The sequence below is a fragment of the Neolamprologus multifasciatus genome, chromosome 19, assembly GCF_963576455.1.
Source record: "Neolamprologus multifasciatus chromosome 19, fNeoMul1.2, whole genome shotgun sequence".
NCBI lineage: Eukaryota > Metazoa > Chordata > Actinopteri > Cichliformes > Cichlidae > Neolamprologus > Neolamprologus multifasciatus.
This window is the reverse complement of record NC_140457.1, coordinates 18095557-18116499: the sequence shown is the minus strand read 5'-3', so window position 1 is coordinate 18116499 and position 20943 is coordinate 18095557. Positions and strand designations below refer to the sequence as shown.

The following is a 20943-nucleotide window of genomic DNA, read 5'->3' as shown; positions in this document are numbered from 1 at the left end:
AAAACTTAACTCCCTGGTGAACACAGGCCAAAATAACAAACAAAAACAAGCTAAGTCAGGAGAGGAGGAGCTATCTAAAACCCTATGTGTGGGAGAAACATTTCGTCACTCATCCAAGTGACTTCTTGAAGAAATAATTCAACTCAAGGCCGGAGCTAGTTTACAGTACGATCTTTCCTTCCATCTCTTTCAACATCTTGCAAAGTGTTGCAAACAGAAACACTTGGGTGCAACTCCATATCACAGTAGTGAGCAGAGCAGTGCTAGGCAGCTGATGTATCTTTAATTGTAAATGTGTTAATAATTTCATTTTTAAATGCTTTCCTGTGGTTATCTTCACTTTGGCTTGAAATAAAATGTCTCCCTCTGCTGTAACTACAGCTTACTGCAATTTTTGCATGCATGTATATTTCACACTATGAAAGAGGCAAAGCATGAAATGGTCACAGTGGGCTGGCTTGTCTATAACACGCTTTACTGTGGTTGATGTGTGAGATAACACTCAAGTCATGGTAAGCTGCACTTACAGCTGTTGTATGTGGAACAATGAGTTATTGAGTATTGATATGTATCTATACATTATTAGAAGTTTTTCTAATAGAAAAAGGTTTTCTATACATGGATATTTCTGCTGTTTATTTATGGGCTTAAATCCTTCCAAAATGTGGGCCTTTTTATTCTATGACATAACCAAAACACTAAATAAACTAACTCCTTCAGCTGATGCAGAGGTAATCCAAAAAACTCTGACTGTGGTGAATTAGTGGATCCTGACAGTCGTCTGCGCCACCTACTGGACATGTAGCTGAACAGTTTCTTTAACATCTGCCACTTCATACGGTAATACCCTGTGTTGGTCAAGTTACTTGAAAATAGTAATTATTTACTAATTACTGATTACGTCTCCAAGAAAGTAATCCCATTACTTTACTGATTGCTTATTTTCGTAAGTAATTAGTTACTTTCTTACTTAGTTACTTTTAAAAAAATATGATACACAACCTGAATACATTATGAAGCAGTAGACCTTTCAGCCCAATTCTATTTTTTCTGCATATTTCATGATATAAAATTGAATCAAATTTTAAAAAAATTTAAAAACTAGTTTCATTAGTTTTAATCTTTTAATTTTATGCACATTTCAACAAGCAAAAAATAAAATTATATGCAGCATTCTCTGACTGGAAGAAATTTGTTTAACATTTAAACCTACTTTCTGTATATTCCAGCATATAAAATAAAATATTTTTTGTGTTTACACTCTTTCAAATAGATGCAAGTAAAACACAGCAAAAAAATCAATAAAACCAAAGATTCAGCAGCCCTAAGTCCTGTCACTCTTAAATCTATTTTCACTTGTTTAGCAGGAGTGGGGCCGGTGCAGGTTTTTTTAACTGAGAATTCTGACTTAAAAAATTTCCAGTGGCCCTATCCTCTTCTGTAGATTCCGTAGATTGCTTAGATTGCTTAGCTAGTATTCAGTGAATCAAACTTGTATCAATCAGGAACCTGACTGGAGCACCTGGGTATCAAAGCTCAAAGCAAGAGTGAATAGCAGAATGTGCTGTTTGGTATTGTATTAGAAAATTTGGCAAGTTTTTAATGGCCGTAACCCACATACTCAACTCTACTGGATCGCGGATCACGGGGGCAGCAGCCCAAGCAAAGAAGCCCAGACCTCCCTCTCCCCACCCACCTCCTCCAGCTTGTTTGGGGGAACACCAAGGCACGGGGGCCTCCTCTCAGTGGGACATGCCCGGAACACCTCACCCCAGGAGGTGTTCTTCTCAGATGCCCGAACCACCTCAAGTGGCTTCTTTCCATGTGGAGGAGCAGCGTCTCTACTCTGACCCCCTATAAGGGAGAGGCCATCCATGCTTCTGAGGAAGCTCATATTAGCCATTTGTATCTGCAGTCTTGTTCTTTCAGTCACTACCCACAGCTCGTGACCACAGGTGAGGGTAGGGACGTAGATTGACCAGTAAATTGAGAGCACCAATCTGTTTGACGATCTCCTGCTCCCTTCTCCCATCACTCGTGAACAAGACCCTGAGATACTTAAACTCTTCCACTTGGAGGAGGAACTCATCCCTGACCTGGAGTGGGCACTCCACCCTTCTCCCCTGATCTCTTAGCGTAAACTAAGATTTACAAACGTGTACAGGTATTTGTGTGTAACAAACTCGCACACAAATACAAGCAGTCTGACCACACTCTGTGTTACAATTTGATAATTTTCTTTTTCAAAAAGCTTAGAGTGTCTAAAAATGTCTAAAAATATTTGTGGAATTATTTTTCACTCACTTACAGAACTTGCATGACCAAGCATGAAACAAGTAAATTTACTAAAGTAAATTTTACACAACAGTGTACTTGAGCGTAATCCATAATGGGCTTTTTGTGAAAGTAGTTTGCAAAAAGCAAGCAGTGTCACTTTATGTGCCCTTATTTTTTGTTTTAAATCTTTTAGCGTTTCACTGCAACAAGAATGAATTAAAGGGTTTTTCCACCCTGTCTTGCACTCGGTTTGGGAGAAGTTTCAGACATGACTGAATGATCACAAGACTTTTCTGGATGTTTGTTATAATCTCTCACTCACATATCACACAACTTGTGATGTAAACATGGCATTGTTAAAGACAAGGCTCACCAGCTTTAGCTTTAGCTTTGGAAGATGTTGCTCCCACTGGCTTTGCTTTTTGGCAACAAGGTTCATCGCTAAGGTCTAATCATGCTGGGACAGTGCACAGGATGACAGTGTGCAAAAAAACATGCCCTCATCCAAAGTGATGAACATGTATGAATCAGTAGTAGTTGTTGTATTTATAGACAATGGAGAAATATCCTTAGAGATGTTTGGCCTATGTGAAAACCAGCTGATAAAAATGAAGCCTTTCTTTTAACATTGTGCAGTGAGGACCACTGGTGTGCATCACACAGCAGCTGAATAGATATAAATGTGAGACCATGTATCAGTGCACAAAGATTTTTTATTATTTTGACATTTGTGTAGGAAATGCAAGCAAAAACTTTAAAAGAAACTTGAGTAGAGTTTTGTAAGCATAAAAACATTAAGAATATACACATCATCTGATATACAGCAGGCCTGTTTTGTTCACTAACATTCACATCCATCCTGTACACTAAAAGCAAGTGTTTTTATTTTGACCATACAGGTTTTCTTAACATGAGACACAGCAGGTAACAATAAACAGGTGCATAGCTCACCTTGGCACACAGACAGAAAATTAAAAAATATATATTCAAATATTAAATACAGAATGTTGGAGTTGTCTGCTGCTGGGAATTGTATATAGATGAGAGTCACCGTGGGATAGTTGGTCACAAAATCCAAAAAGGCACCATATTGTTTTCTACAGGTTCAAACATCACAATACTGAAGCTTTAGCCAAGCTGATATTACTTCTCCCCACTTTAAGCTCCACCTACCAAATAACACAATAATGCTACTTACACAGTACCTCAAAGAAACAGCTGATGAGACAGAATGTGTAAGCATGTAAACTTCAATTCTCCAGTGATGTTAAAATACTTCTAGACCAACTCCTCCTTTATCTGTTGTTTGCACTTCCAGTAAATGTTTCCTTCACTGAAAAATAGTTACACTTACAACATTAATATAGAGAATTCTGCATCGTACTGCTAAGGTTTGTTCTGCTTCTAGGCGCTGTTTGGAGCAAGAAATGTTGCGTGAGCTTTTTTCACAACTTGAGGTTACTTACAGTATAACACATAATAAACCTGCGAATAAGGATTTGTGTAATCATTTTCAATCTGCAGGGATTACAGTTAAATATTTAATATAATCTCTTTTTGTTCCTGACCAATATTTGCATTGTCAGAAACACATTTAGCCATTAGGTTAAACAAAATGAACATTGTTTAAAGAACTGGCAGATTTATTTCCACAGACACTCAAAAGCTTCAAATGGCCATGGAAATAGCTAGCTTAGTGAAAAAGGCACGAAAACATGAATTTATTTGGATTTAGTGTTAGAGGGCTTTGAGACTTCCTGTGTTGTATTTGTTTAGTGGCTCAATCTAATTTCATGTGACTGAATAAACACTTTTAGAGCACTAAAATCTGAGAAAGATATGTTACGCTTTAATACCGGTTGCAATAAGAAAGAAAAGCATATGATGCTGCACATTTGTTCATGTTCCCTAAAAAAAAATATATATATCAGGATGCTTGTGCAAACACACTTGTTTTTTGTTTTTCCTCTCTCTCAGCACTCCGTCTCTTTAGTATCTATGCGTTCCTGCCTCTTAAGGCGCCGTCGGTCCTTGGCTGGTAGGTTCTGTTCGGTCAGATCCTCGAAGGAGGATTTCGTAGCCGACGAGCAGGCTCCTGCGGTTGTGAAATCTTCCAGCAGGCCCTCCTCTCCCAGGTGAGAGCCGCTGCTGGTGTCCTCCTGGATGGTGGCCATCCGCAGCCCCCCTGCGCTGTCCGGGGTGGGGCCGGAGTTCAGATCGGGGGCCGGGGTACTGGTGTTGGTTGCGAGTGTGGCCCGGACCTGGCTCTGCGGCTGAGGCTGTTGTTGATGGATGAAGGGCACGGTCCGGCCGCCGGAGGAGGAGGGAGGCTGAAGAGGCTTGACGATGCGCACGGATGCTGACTCGAGGTTGCTCAGCATGTCTTGATTCTGAAGAGGGAGAACAGCATGTGAGGACGGAGGCAAGTCACAGCTGTGTGTGACTGAGGTGGCACCCATTCCCTTTTTACTACATTCTGTTTAATTCAGAGCATCACATGTATCCCAGAACTTTACAGTTTAACTCCCCAACATGTGTTTTATAATAATAACCTCATGTTGCTGATTGCGCTACCTTTAAGTAGTTCCTATCTACTCTTATCTACACTCTTAAAACACACCCAATATCTTAAGGTGGGAATGAGTAAAAACAAAAACCTTTCTGCCTTTGACCATTTTGAAGTGTCAGACAAATGTGATTTATTAATTATGATTGCAATCCATTTAGGGTTACCAGCACCCTGATATTAAACACATTGGTTCAGCTGCAGGATTTAAAAGCAAACCTAAATGGAACTAAGCCATCATTAATTTGATCATTTGTCCAAGTGCTTAAAATGCTCTAACAAGTCAAAATGTCTGCAAGAAAGGTCTTAAGAGGAATGTACCCCCCAGTCTTTTTCTCCTCCCTCCAATCAAACCCAAAGAAGGACCTCACACAGTGCAGACAGCCACTAAACAAAAAATAAAAACAGTCACCTAAACGCTTCTTGTTTTGGCTTTGAAGAGCAACTAAAAACTGAAAACTGAAAAATGTCGACACACACTGCATCCAATTTCACGAACGACAACAATGTGAAACCCGTTTGGTCGTCTCGATGTTTGAATACTCCAAAAGTGCAATCTTGCTTACTTGAGGCAATTCCTGATCTGCTGCTCCACAGCTGTTCAGTCGCATGAAGCTGTGCGAGCCTCCCTCGCTTTATTTGTCAGATGAAGGCGAGTTCGAGGGGCTGCAAATGTGCAGCTGGATCAGTGATTACCATCAAGCAGTAAGTGACTGCAAGAGTATCCCAAACGTGGGCCACTGACCATGCACCGTCATGGACTCAATGGCAACGCATTGCAACACCAAGCCGTCGCACACACACTCACCTATGGCGGGAGCTCTACTACAAATTTCCACCATCTGCTGCAGTTCCAAGGCAAAGAGTGATGGACAGGTCATTCAGAAAACCCAGCAGTGACAGTGAGGCCATTGCTTGTGGATTATCTGACCACTGGTTTATACAATTTAAAGAGAGTCTTCTGATTCTCATTCTTACCCTTTTGTTTTTCCAAGTCTGGGCTGGTTTACCACTAGCCCTTTACAACATCAAATAATGATATTAAAAGTAAAAGCACAATTTCCCAGCTCAGCAACAAAAACCATGACTGTTAGCAAATTTTAAAGTTGGCCTGTTTTGATTTTTCTTTCTTTATCTTTTGTCACAGATATACCGTTTCAATGCGGGAAGCACATAAAACATGGCCAGGCTCCCTATGAACTAAAAGCTCAGGCTTAAGATGCTCTAAATGCTAATTTCATCATGTTTCCTTTTACTCTTGGTGCTGCAGGATGATCAGAGAAGGAAAATCAGCAGCAGACACACAAGACTTTTGGTTAAACCTTCTGTTTAAAAGGCTCAGCCAATCAGAGGAAAGTCAGCTGGAAAGAAAAAGAGCTAAAAACAGATCTTGTTTTCTGGCAATGAGGGGGTTGCCATATGCTCCAGCATAAGATATAAGCAATACTTTGAACTTTAAATGTTACACTGCAGTTTTGAATTTATGTCTTAATTTCTCATTTGTAATGAAAAAAGGCCAATCCCTGATCCTCAGTTACAGTCCTTCCTGTTTCTTCTCCCTGCTTGATTAAAGAGGTCAGTTTTTAAGAAGCAATATGGAACTGGATTAGTTTGGTTAGTCTGGTAGCAAGAGAGCAATGGTGGTGCACAGGATCAGCATGTGTGAGCACTGGAAAGTTGAAGAACTTACATTTGGAGGATAATAAAATGACTTTGTGTTCTCCTCATACTGCTGGTCGAGTCGCTTGTCCTAAAGATAGAGGTAACAGAAAAGGACAGCATAAGCATAGTGCTAATGATGCAAATATCAGCTGCTCATTGTACACTGAAGACAATGGGGATCAGTGCAAATGGATATTCAGCAGCTTCTTACCACACAGTGAACCAGGATACTGAGAGGAATCCAGAAGATGAGGGAAAACACCACGACTGAGCCCACTATGTTATCAGCCAAGAACTTCCCTGATGTGGTGATGAGGTGGAGGATAGTGATAAACACACAAAAGAGGAGAAGAAGAAGAACAACTTTGAATTTGACTAAGCTAAGCTACTACAGTCATAAACATTAAAACAATATCACAATTATTCAGAGTTTTATTGTATCTGGAAGCATTTTCACACACTTTTTAACGCCGACTTACCAAATGTGTTTATGTCCAGCTTGTCAATAAAGTCCCACAGCCTCTCAATCACATCCTGTACCTGCTTCATGCACTTTCCCTTTATGACCGAAAACAAAGTTGACATTGAAATAAAAATAATATCTCCAAAATGTTGTAACGCTGACACAGTTTTGTCAGCACTAGTGTAGTTCAGAAATACAGAAATATGATAGGATCATCAGGTTTCTTGATTGCAGAGAAGTATAAAGATTTGGTAACTCACTCCTTCATCACAGAAGCCCACGGTGCAGGGTTTTCCTTTGCGAAGGAATAGAAAATTGCCACCTTTAGAGTAGGGAGAGCAGGTGCCATTTTTACTCCTGCAGCACACTTTACAGGAGTGCTCAGTATCTGGAAGCAGAAGAGACGATCAACACAAGAAGCATTAAAAAAAAATATTGAGAACTGTTATTCATTTATATCCTGGATATAGTGAAAGAATATCCAAGCTTATTCAAACAGTCCCTTTTATTCTTAATATGTTACTTCCAGCTTCAAATCCAAAAAAGAAAAATTCATCTGTGATCTTGTCATTTCTTTCCAAACTCATTGATTTTTGCTTGTCTAGATACTCCTCCATCTGATTACCTCTATAATCAGTGAGAGTCTCCAGGCTTATTCAGCAAATCTCAGACATTTTCAAATGTTGTTGAAAGAAATAAAAATCACCATTGCAAGCGCAAGGCTGAAGGTTCAGCTCAGCCTCACAGAAGGGAACACACTCTCCATTGCGACACAGGCCTTTGTCAACACACACTGTGTTGTCAGCAGCATTTTCAGGAGGTGGGCATTCACTGCTGTTACCTGTTATGTGAAGAAAAGGGTTAATTTCTTTCATTTTTTCACCAAAACCAAACAAACAGGCAGGCTTGAATGACTGCTGCAGTTCTCATGTTACACCAGCAGGAGGCGATCACCTGTGCAGACGGATTTGCCTTTACAGGTAGCATTGATGGGCTCCTGGCACACTGTTCCTCTCTTTGCATAAGTGCAGTTCTTGCAGCAAGGGCTGTTTCTGTCACTGTAAAGAAATCAATTAATCTAACATTTGATTTGTTTGTTGTTGTTTTTTTCAAAAAATTCTTTATAGATCCATCTTTTGGATTTCATACCTGCACTTTGCATGACTTTTGAACTTGCAATTGGAGGTGCAGCAGGGGTCATCATTGAGGTGGAGAAGCCCAGGGTCGCAATCTTCCCCATTCTCCACTCTGGAGTTTCCACAGACTTTACTGTTCCTCTCTTTGAAGCACAGCGGTGCCTTGTGACTTAATGTCTTCTCTACAGAAACCTTGCTGCAGTTGGAGAAATGCTTGAGGAAAAACAAGAAGATAAGAATTAATTGGTAACAGGTTAAAGAGGACTGAATTTTTACTGTTATTTTGTGTGTGTGATTAAAGGTGATGTGACAAAGAATAGTCATGAATCTTTAACGCTGAAATAATGACATACGCAAATCACTTGCCTCTAAATTTTCCAAACCTGAATCTCAAAAGGTTTAACAGTTTATGCAAGTATCTTGTTTTATGTTTCTCCTCAAAAACCTAACGTGGTTGATGTGAAGCTGCAGAAATCATAAGGCCAATGATGGAGGAAGCGCATTAGATTTTGCGTGTGTTGTTAATTTCACAGGAACAACTGTGACTCAGTCATCCCACCTTCTGCACAACCAGAAGCTGCCATCCATTCTGCCCATCACATTCTGTATCATCTCAGCTCATCTTGCAGACATATATCCTGGTATGCAGCAGTCTATTCAAACTAAACGGCATCATAGCCTATTTAAAAAAATAAATAAACAATGCTACCTGATGTAAATTTGATTGATCTGCCCCCTCAAGGACAACTTGTTGGCAAGGTTATTATGGTTAACTAAAACAAAATGTGACATTTTAGCTAACTAAAATAAAAACTAGACTTTCGAAAATAATTAAAACTGATCAGATTTTTATTTGTTTGGCTGTAACAAAAGGGGACTTTAAGTCGACTGCTTTCTACAAGTTCTGTGTTTAAAATGTAATGCATAATCCATCGATACAATAATAACATTACAGACTAAAACTGAAACAAATAAAACTAAATGGAAACGAAACATTTTTCAACGATAACTGAAACGAGTAAACTCACTCTGGAAACTTACTGAAAAACCAATGAAAAACAAAAGTCCAAATGAAAGTAATCAAAACTATAATAATTCTGTTCCTGTTGTGGACTTGCTGTTCTGACCTCTCACACTGTACACCGTTTGATTTCACCACAGAGTTGCACAAAAAGATGATGCCAATCACTTAGAACCAATCGTTTGTCCATTCCCACAACTTTTTGATCACAGCAAATCAAGTAGTAGCTGAACTACGAGCACAGCTGAAGTATTGTTGGGTCAAGATTTAATTAAGCTTAGGATCAGGACTTATTCATAGTGCGTAATACTAATTCACACAGCTACGTATTAATGACTAACATTGTGGGTCATTGCAGACGTTCTCTCTTCCTGGCATGTGACTGTATTTGTCTCTGTGTCAACATGGACTTTCACGAAGAACAGTTTAACCCTCCTCCTTCATCTTCCTGGTGTTTAGGTCTCAACTTTATTTCAAGTAGCGCAATTTCACTAATCCTCCAAAGGTCATTGACATTTGGTTTTTTATATTTAGTGTGCAAAGATGTACAGTGTAGTTTTGTTTTTTCTCTTTTTAATCATAACATGGCATCTCCTCTTTAGGTGGAAACTAGCTAACTAGCTTCTCGATCATTTCTAAGTCTGCTTTTTCATGGATACCTGGATGTTAAACTTTATTGTAACACCTTGGACGACAGACACATTGATCATGATACTGTAGCTGAAAGAACCTGGACTATTTAACTCTCAGTGTTGCTTCACTGTGTTTACTTTGGGAACTGAAGAAGCATCTGAACCCTGGAAATAGCTAATGATGTCAGGCTTACCAAGCATGTATGTTTTTATATTACATGAATGGATAGTTACCTTGTTGTTGACATGATCTCCACTCACAGCAATAGGGTACATGACAAACTTCCCCCCCTGGTCATCACTGGGGGCACAGTACGGTATATTATCAGGATCATGCTCTGCTCCAAAGTTATGGCCCAGCTCATGAGTAGTTACCAAATCCGCCTCCTGATGAGACGAAAACAACATAAATTTTTAATGCTTAATTTTTAAGCTACCTAAGAATAAATCTAGAATCTAAAATCCATTCTGTTTAAAATAAAGGAAGTTTCAGGTAAAAGGAATAATTACATAGTTAAGTTTTGCACATTATCACAGAGTTTATAACAGTAAGCGTTTTGCAGATGAGCGTGGAGCATAACGCTACTTGGGGTGTCAAAATGCAGCCTGACTTGACATCGATACTCATCACACCCACACAAAAAGGTGTGTCTGCTCTACCTAGAACCTCAGCTTGGCAGGCTGACACGTTGCGTAACATCTTGGCTAAACTGCACCCAGCACCTCGTTTTATTCTGAAATTATGACTAAAGAAATGAGACGAAACAGACCTTTGTGAGGATGGTTTTGCCGTAGTTCTTGGTGCTGGTCAGGCCTGTGTTGAGATAAACTCGGCTCTTTGAAGATGAGATGGATAGTAAGCTAGAAAATTACAAAGGAAAGTGTCAGTACCTTTTTTTGTTTGTTCTAAAAAAAGCCTCCAACACATGGCTTTTTGTTTGGTTTCTTTTCAATATTATGGCTCATTTTTCTTTTTTTTTAGCTTCACAGAGTAGAAATCATAGTTTGTCCATCTGGTCAAGAGCTGTGCCAGTGCAGTAAATTTTAATGGAGCTAATTGTCCTAACAGGGAAACGCTAAAAGTTAGGTTTTCAAAATGACATTAGAAAAATCCTCCATGCAAATAATCAAAAAGTGATCTTACGTTTTGGGCAGAGTCCACCAAGAGCCTGAGGTTTGGAGGGGGCCACATACGCCAGACCCAGTGTCCCCTCATCAAAGTCCTGGTATGTAAACAGGTGGGCCAGACACACACTGGAGGCATTGTCAGCAATGTCCGAGCTGAATTGCTGCAGGACAAGAGGATTCTTATTCTGTCACCCATTTCTGTACATCCTAATTGTTTTTCAATGACAATACAAAAATATTGGACATTCAGAAACTGAGCTCTGTGTAAAACTCTTTGATTTGGAACAATATTTATCTTATACCAGGACATTTTACACAATGCACTCAACTTATTTACCATATTACCTCAAACAAACTTGTGCTCAGCTACTTGAACTCACTATTTTTGTGCATTTGTGTAAATGGATTAAAAAACCTGATTGAGTTGAACTGAATGATTCCAACCTAATCTTGGAAATATGAATCCAGTCAGTTTTGCCTGAAAAGGCCCCTTTGAACTTTGTGTATCTATACACTTTGGTTTTCTTGCTTTTGTACCTCCAGAAGTCTCTTCACGTCCCAGACCTCCTTTCCTTTTACAGGGCTGTTCTCCATGTTGTAATGGACCCAGTTGGGCTGGTTAGGGGGAGGCTTTGTAGGCTCCTTGTTAATAATGATCTGCGAATAGTAACCAAAGACACAATTTCAGTAAGTGTCATTTCTGAGTAATACAAAATTTAAATTAAAGCCATGCCCCTAAGTGTAATGCTAATAATAAGTGCTACGTGGAACATTTTATTTGAAAAGCTATTAAAGTAATAAGAGCAATGTGTTGGGCGTTCCCTTTCAGACTCTTACTGGGGGTTAAATGTGACACAGTTCAAGTTCCTCTTGACATTTATTGTGAAGAAAATTAGTCATTAAGCAGCTAATGAATGCATATCTTTTCAGTGAGAACGCACTGAGTCATAGTGTGACAAACAGTGTTTCTATTCATTCCCAAAGCCAGTGGAACAAATTAAATTACCCAACGAGAAATGCACAAAAGCTTCCAGTTTCTCCCAAAAAATGCACTTCTCAAAGCCGCTGAGGGGGCAGCGTTATTCTCAGCCTCATTTCCGGAGTGACGTAATATAAAACATCAGCCATCGTGAGGCTGGGAGCAGTACCGACTGACACTAAATCGCCACAAGTGGATCAAAATGTCAACATTTGACAGTACTGTAATGTTATGACACACAGCCACGTACACACCTGATGGATCTGGACCCCATAGTTTTTAAAATCCTTACTCCATGTTGTGTTTCTATAAATATCGTCAACTCGATCAATTAGCTCAATCTGGGATAGGAAAAGAAAATAATCAGACATACACAATAAACTATTTTGACACACCTGAATATGCAAACAACAAAATTCCTGCTGGCTTTATTTACAATTACTCTTTCAACAGGAAACAAAATGTGACAAAAGTTATTCTGGTGAAATATACATGTATAATAACACATTAGAAAATCAGACCAGGTAGTTCAGAGTAATGCTCTCTTCTTTGCGGCCCATGTGTCTGTAGAAGCGGTAGTCTGCAACCAGCAACAGGGGACAAGTATTCTTCTTGTGATCGTGAACTTGTCTCTTCTCTCTGTGGTGGTATTCTGCCAGGACGAAGCAACAGAAGCAGAGAGAAAGAATAAGTACAAGCAGAAAGATTCAGAAAAGTAGAATCTTTTTTTGTAGCATTGCCTCACCAGATAAGTCTCAGGTAAGACAGATTAAGTACAAAGTACATAAAGATGCTGGACAATGAGGCCACACTCCAATATCCCATTGTTAACTTGTCCTCATTTTCAGATATAGTAACATGACTTCTCTTTTTTTGCTTGGCTGTGATACTGAATTAAGCTCTACCTCTGTTCAGGCCAGATTTAAATAGCAGATTTAGCCTTATTATAGAGGTTTAAGAGCACAATAAATGTGGATGAGGTGTACTTTACAGGGAGGAACAAAGCCACTGTAAATATCAGGTAATTTAATGCGCAGATCATACAGTGTTGGGCTCCATCACCTACCTTAAGCGTAGGTATTCATGATATACTCAGTTATTTATTTTTAGTCCGCTTAAGTTGCTTTGTTCTTCCTTTATTAAAAGTCTAGCATTAATCCATCTACCCACTCACCTTTCCAATTTAAGGTCACAACCTAGCCATCACGAGGTACACCCCTGACAGGTTGGCGGTTTACAACAACATTAACACAGACACACAAACAACCATTTGTGCTCACACTCACAACTACGGACAATTTAGAATCAACAGCTAAACTAATATGCATGTTTTTGGACTGTGTGAAGAAATACAGGCGACCCACACGGGCACAGAACCAGAACCTTTATGCTGTGAGGTAACAGTGCTAACCGCTGCACCATTCTGCTGCCCCTGCATTCATTGTCAATATTCAATTAATCATGTTCCTCAGCAGGGTCCTTCAAATATAAGCCAAATATGTGTTTAGACACGAAGGAAACAAAGTTCTCTTGCTGCAAGGATTTTCAAACTAAACAGAAGATGGCTTTATTTTATTCATTTATTTATTGGGTTATTTTTAGGGGTTTTGGGGGTTATTTTTAGGGGCTCTTTGCACAATTCCTCCTATTGTGCAAAGAGCCCTACATCACCCAGCCTTAAAAAAACTGTTCTATAAAAGGTGGAGGGCCATGAGTGCAAAAATGAATTAAACAATCGCATCATTAAACATCCAAAAGTTGGTTTTGTTCACCTGGACGTAGCGCTTTCAGTGGAACGAACGTTTTGTCACTTTGATAAAATCCAACTTTAGGGGATTTCCTCATCTGGATGACTAAGTTGGCAACAACACACATCATTAGATAATTAATTAAATATGAGTCAATAATTAATTAAAATTTAAATTAAATACATAAACAATCTTTTACATTTTTTAAATAAAATAATATTTAATTACTTACACATTAAATGTTATAATTCATATTAATATATAATTTATTTAACTCATTTTGGCTCTTGCGGCCCTCCATATAAACTAAGGTGATCCTTCATTATAATTCTGTGCTTTTAATAGACTAAAAATCTACAACCTACTACCCAAGATAAAATCAACAGCAAATCCTTTAGGAAAGAATGACGATTAATACAATTTTTTTTTAAAAAAATAAAAAATTTGAATGTATGTGCAATGTCATTTTACCGTGTAACGGTCACAGTATGTTCGTCATAAAAATCTGAATATTCTACCTAGAAATGTTTAAGTGAGACTCACACACCCTAAATAATACATTACAGAAAAGGAAAACAGGAAGCCATCCTTTGGGGCATTACATCACACAGTACACTCGACACTATTCAAAAGTGTGGGTGTGCGCTTCACTGTCCTCCACAACAAGCAGTGGGAGACCAGTGACGACTCAGAGTCCGCTCATTGGGCAGAGGAGCATCCATGAATTTTAATGCCTCCTCCTCCATACGAACCTTCACCTCAGCTCATTTCCCCAAAGAGCATTTTCAACCAGGAACCAGTGAGAGCTGTTGCATACATTTCCTCTGGCACATCGCGCTGTTATATTCTTTACATTTCCAAAGCAGCACAAAAGAATGAAGAGGCATTTGGTTTTTACATAATGCCTACTTGTCATCAGTGTGTATGTGCATAACACAGGATGGAGATAGAAAGGCTTGTATTAAAGTGACTGAATCCAACACCCACCTCCTTTGTCTCACTACAGGCTCCTCTTTCCTTCTCTCCACCTTAAACATTTGCTATCCTCCTACTCTTTTTCACCTACTCCTATAATCCACACCAGCACAGAGCCCACGCTGTAACAGCACAAATATCTGCACAGATTTGCGAGATTCTCCACTTCAAGAGAGTTAAAAAGCACAGCTCACCCTCTTCCTGGTCCACCCTCTCCTGCCCTTCCCAGTCCCCTCTGGTATTCTGTGGCAAAAGGTCCTTGGGCTCTGCGTTGACGTAGCCACACACTTTTGGAGAAGCAATGCGGCTCAGATTCTTGACATCTTCTGAGCGATAAACCAGCAACCTCCCATCAGTTGGGGAATCGGTAAATCTCCACAGGGGCTGCATTTTTATACATTGTTTTAAGAGAGAAAGAAAGAGCTGGTATTAGAGAGAAAAATCACTGAGCTTGATGAAACGTGAGTATTGATAGCTGGAGAAAAAAAGACAGTAAGGGTAGTGGTGTGGTGGGAATGGACTGGCAGGTGTGTCAGATTTACACAATATGAAAAATGCACTGTATCGTTTACTTCTGTGTAGTTTCACATGTTAGTTGTGAATAATTAGAACAGATATTGGGCATTTTTAAATCACACAAAATAGGTCAATTTCTACAAGGCATAGATTATTTAGCGCCTCGCTTTCTACTAATCTAGCATCTTTTTGAACTGACACTATAGGTAAGCTCTATACTGGTAATATTTTATGCTATCTCAGCAAGCAAGCCCAGCACATTGTACTCAGTTGTTGTATACATATAGATTTTGGGGTTTTGTATTGGTTTTGATATTGCTGCCGTTACATGCTTCAGGAGTGCGGGCTTGATGATGTGAAACAGCTAAGGTTAAGCGTCTTACAAAGAAAAATACTGAATTTAAATTCTCCCTCTATTTTGGCACGGAGACAGCAGGTATACAGATGCATACCTCTACATTGTACTCTGCTTCGTCAGTCAGAATGTGAGCAGAAAACTCATCTCCGTCTATGTGTGCCTGCACACGCGAATTCTCCTCCCCTGCAAACATAAAACAAATTATTACTAACATTTAATAAATATGGACTTACTTCAGATATATAAAAATTTGCTTGATTTCCACATATAAACTGTAACTCTTCTAAAATGAAAGACTGGAAAAATTATATTCTGAAAATATGTTTTTTTTTTTCATTCACTCACCAACAACATGGCCAGTGAAATAGTTTTGGAGGTGAACATCATAATTTTCCTTCATCCCGTGTTTGTCAACAAACACAGCTTGGAAGTTGTCCGTGAAAAGGTCTGTGTTTGTGGTCAAGTAAAGTTTGAAATGTCTGGATTTGGAAAAGAAGATAACATATTTTAACTTAACCAATAAATGGCTGTTTGGTCCTGTGTGAGACATCAAACTGGGTTTAGCAGACATAGTATTCACTACGGGTGCAACGATACACAAAATTCACGGTTCAGTTCGATACTTTGGTGTCAAAGTTTGATATTTTTTCGATACAAAAAATGTTCATGCCCTTTTAATTTGTCATTTATTAAAATTATAAATATATATTTTAACTCAAAAGTACAGTTTTTAAATATAATGTTGCTGAAACAACAAAATAATAAAAAAAATAAATCTATCTGATCGAGAAATCACTCATATTCGGAAAAGAGAGTTTATTACAGAGAAATGGCTCTTTCAAAAATAAAAGCTATACTATACGCTTCTTCTGGGCTATATTCTCAGCAGCATATTAAACATATCAGGTCCCCATAAGGAGAATCATGTGCTAACGGCTGTCTAAATGACTCGGGTAAAGTTTGTAGCATGCGTGCTTGTTGTTTTTGTCTGCTTCCACTTGTCTTTGCACTTGGATGATGTCGGAGTAAATGTGCAGTCATATTCGTTGTGTTCCCACTAGTGCTGTCAGCGTAAATCTCGTTAAAATGACATTAACGCCATAGCGCAGCAAATCTCTGTTAACAAGTTACCGCGGATCACCCCATGCGTGGGGCTGGACGGTGTCAACACGTTAACGAGCTAACTGCGCTAACGCACTAGTTCCCACCAATGTAATTGAGCATTGTGTGGCACATCCGCAGTGTTGGGGAGTAACGGAATACATGTACCGCCGTTACGTATTTAAAATACGAAATATGAGTAACTGTATTCCGTTACAGTTACCGTTTAAAAAGGTGGTATTTAGAATACAGTTACTTTGTTGAAATAAATGGATTACACGGCGGTACTTCCCTGTTTCATATTGTCGCAGGTCAGGACTGTTTGGGTTTTGTTTGACAGCCATGTTCTGTTGTTCCAGACGGCAACGTTACGGTTGCCATGGTTACAGGGTGACGCTCTCTCTCTGCATGTTTCCTGGGTGAGAGAGCGCCTTTTTGTTGCTGTTGTTGTTGTGCTAAGCTAATAGGCAGAATGCTACAGGTATAGCTCTAAAGAATGTAGCATCATAGGCAGTGTAGTCCGTGCTGCAGGGAGAATGGCCTGCCATACCTGTTATGTGTCTGTGAGCGAGGGAGGGAGAAAAAGGAAAAGTACGAGTTGTCATCGAGCAAAAACGGGAGCTGGAAGCATGTAAATATAATAATAACCACTGCAGCCAAGAAGAGTGCCTGATGAGCCCAGTTGTAAGTAAGCTATGAAGACTCGACTGTGCGCTGTGTTCGTGTTTTCCTCCGAAACAATAAGTTCCGTTGGAGCAGCCTTTCAACGCCTCTCTCTGTCTCTTGCAAGCAAAGTTGACCCAGACAACAAAGTAAAGCTATTTTTCGGCTACGCGCCCGACACGAACCCGACGTATTAGCCAGAGGTCCCTTTACTACGGTTCGGAGCCGTGGACCTTCAGTAACAGTAATAAATCACAGCAATAGTACATTCACATAGTTGTAAACAGCATGATAATATATTAAGTAATCCAAAGTATTCAGAATACGTTACTCGATGAGAGTAACGTAACGGAATACGTTACAGAATACATTTTGGGGCATGTATTCTGTAATCTGTAATGGAATACATTTTAAAAGTAACCTTCCCAACACTGCACATCCGACATACTGTCTTACTTTTGTACATGACGTGCTTATTACCATCAGGGTCATGCTTCACATAAAAACCACGATAGTTCCAAACGCCACATCTGAATGAGGGTGGGGGAGGTTCAATTTCGGGTAGCGTTGAGGCAATTGCCATGTTGCAACGAGCTTAGCTTCTGTCTTGCTAGCTTGCGCTGCGCTCAGTGGATCTGCACTCGACAGTGCAGCCTAGGCGGAGTAGTCGAATGCAGGTCCACTGAGCGCTCATCACAGACAGCATCGTCAGAAGAAAAGTTGATAAAATAAATTTTAAAAAACTGTATTGTTCGATACATATGCATACCGAACTGAAAGCACTGTATCGAACGATTCAATATCGATACGAGTATTGTTGCACCCCTAGTATATACATATATACTAAAAGAGCTGTAGCTGTACATCTGTTATTAATGAGGTGACCTAATCTTGGTATGACTAGTTTAAGGAAACCGAGATCAACATGCACCGATTTTGCCAGTGTGACTCTTCAGCAGCTTGAGCTAGACATTTTCTGTTTTCACTGGCAGCACTTCCTTGCTTTACATTACAGTAGCTAATCAACTACTTTGGGCTAAAGAGAAAATTCAAATTATTCCTTAAAAGACAAAAATTATTTTTTAATTTTACAGTCAAAATGACAAAACAAGTCCAGGCAGCTCATATGATACTTTGGTGATAAAGGGTTAAACAGTTTAAATGATTCCAAGAAATTCTAAGAGAATCCTGAGAATGAAACAGATACAGAGCACAAATAACGAATGCATGAAATACAGAAGCTTCTTCAGAAACTTAGAATAAGTAGAAGTAAATCAAAACTAAGATTCCTGAATATTCGGATAAATCCATTTTAAATCGGTACAATTCACACACACCCTTAGTGCTACAATCCCATGATTGTAGCATATGTATGTATGTGTATGTATCTCCTCCTAGATTGGAACACTGTAGAACATCCAGTGTGAGGGCCAACATCTATATGGCATATACAAATATTCTATAAAAATCCCACAATTGTATATATTTGTACATTTGACAGTTCAATTGAGCACCAAACACCTCGCACAGGAGTTTGCTAGTAAATATAAATTGCAATTATTAAATAGAGCAGGCACATTTCAATTTTACAGTTTGTGTAAATTTAGAATTGTCATCTCAATTATTTTTGACGTGAGAGGATTTATAACAAAACTGAAACCCTTCTTGTTCCCCTTTCAAGACAAAGGGAACTAGGCACGAACTCACCGCTTCAACTGAGCCTTTTCTTGTTACAAATAACACTTCTTACAAAACAGTCTATAACAGCCACAACAGTCTATTAGGTTTGTACTGAGCCATGGCTGTGTGGATTTTTAACAGTATCTAAAAGGTAGAACGCAAAACATTTAGCTTTTTCCAAGACTTACACAGTTTCTGCCATTACTGCTATTTGGCAATGATGGCAGTAATGCATATGTAGGATTCACCAATAAAAGAAAAGGTTCTGATTGCTTCGGGCAAAAAAGCAGCCCAGTTAAGACTAAACGAAAGAAAAACAAAGCATGCTTTGAGAAAATCAGGAAAGAATTATCAGGAAAGTGCAAGAAAAATGGTTTAAAGAAAACAAAGTTCCTATAAGATTATTTTTTACCCTCTCTGTAACACTTGGAGACTTGATTGTGCCACTGATTGTGATCATTATTATTATTAGAATATAGTGACTAGTGAGACGACAGCAGATCAGTGTTATAATCTCTGAGCCACAAACACAAATTTGTGTTTCTAAAGAGACTGATAAAAACATGTAAAACAGTTAAAGATGTTTTACCAGGTCCTCATTACTCCAAAACCAATGTATAATATCACAGTGGAAATCTGCTCATAGATTTGATCAAGATTTTTACCTCTTTCATCATGTGCACAGCTATATGGGTCTTTGTTTTAACACAAACCTAAAGGAAAAATGAAGCGACTCTACAACATCACTTAAAAGAGCTCATTGTTGTACCTGTGCAGGGCTCTGAAGCTCACCAGACGCTCCAGGTGGGACTGGGTGTGGACGTCCCTCTTCCTCAGAGAGTGCAACTGGAGGCCTGACAAAGGCAGCACCTCATAATCTGACAGGACTGAGTTCAGAGAATCTGGAATATGAAGGAGACAACTGTCACATAAGACCGAGCAGATACTGAATTTGTTCATTTACAAAGGTCTGCACATGTAAAAACGCCCCTGTGCTCTCAATTAACAACTGTCCGTTATTTTGTGAGTTAATAAGTTATAACATATCTAAGATTGAGAAAATATAAGTGGCATTGCTTTAAAGTATTTATTATTTACCAAAATTATCCCGAAGATAGTTTACGGTAACATTAAAGCTAACTTCTGCTTAGGCTGAATTGCTAAATTAGCTTCTTACCAAACTCGGGGTGGTCTTCGTGGTCCCCATCGGTAGCAGTCATTGGCTTAATTGCAGCGTTTACCCAGCAAGGAGCCAGAAGGGTAAATAAAAGTATGCTCCCCATTTTAAGCAGAGCTCTCTATACGTGTGCTTTCATTGTCGGGGGTAAATAATCCGTTTGTTTCGACAGCTAGCTAAGCTACCCGGAAGTCCACCGAATGGAAAACATCCGCTAAAAGCTAATGTGCCGTTGGAAAGGAGTGACGAATGACGTCAGACACATGAAGAGCAAAACTGATGTACGACATTAGATAAAACGCTTAATTTTGAGATATATATATATATATATATATATATATATATATATATATATATATATATATATATATATATATATAATCTGTGGTTTATAAATAAACCTATAGAAATAATGTAAATGCCATTTTGCATTTAAAATTTTAAATACACAGAAAATCTCAATTCCGTAAACATAAGCATGAGGAGTTGTTGATATATGACTGAGATCGTCTTATCATACTCCTCAGTGTGTATTTATACCACTTGAGTAAAGTACATCTTGCATCCGAGAAAAAGAAATCCTCCCCGTGACTGAAAACTAAAACCAATAGTGAAACTATAACCAAAATAAAACTGAACACACCAAATTACAAGCCCAGGTCATCCCGAGTTTACCTTCAAATCGGAGTATGAACAAATGTACATACTGCTGCTCCCTTTAGGGGTCGCCACAGAAAATTATCTGCCTCCATCTCACTCCCTAGCATCCTCTTCTGACATGCCAGCCCTCTCTGCATGTCCTCCATTACATCCACTATTCTAAGCTTCTCACACATCGAAAACATCTCAGGTTTTCGTCTA

At 39.0% G+C, this 20943-nt stretch overlaps 1 protein-coding gene across 1 annotated transcript; it reads right to left on the bottom strand.

Annotated features, from left to right (window-relative positions):
* Positions 1 to 2972: 2972 nt before the first annotated feature.
* On the bottom strand, positions 2973 to 20331 carry adam17a (ADAM metallopeptidase domain 17a). Its single transcript, XM_085143645.1, is given in 20 exon segments — positions 2973 to 4667; positions 6534 to 6593; positions 6717 to 6805; positions 6985 to 7063; positions 7229 to 7356; positions 7675 to 7809; positions 7923 to 8026; positions 8118 to 8317; positions 9992 to 10144; positions 10528 to 10604; positions 10607 to 10618; positions 10902 to 11046; positions 11423 to 11542; positions 12119 to 12205; positions 12386 to 12516; positions 14782 to 14971; positions 15556 to 15644; positions 15807 to 15940; positions 19675 to 19807; positions 20083 to 20331. Coding segments are annotated over 20 exon segments (2589 nt in total). The 5' UTR covers positions 20189 to 20331; the 3' UTR covers positions 2973 to 4250.
* Between the last annotated feature and the right edge of the window lie 612 nt (positions 20332 to 20943).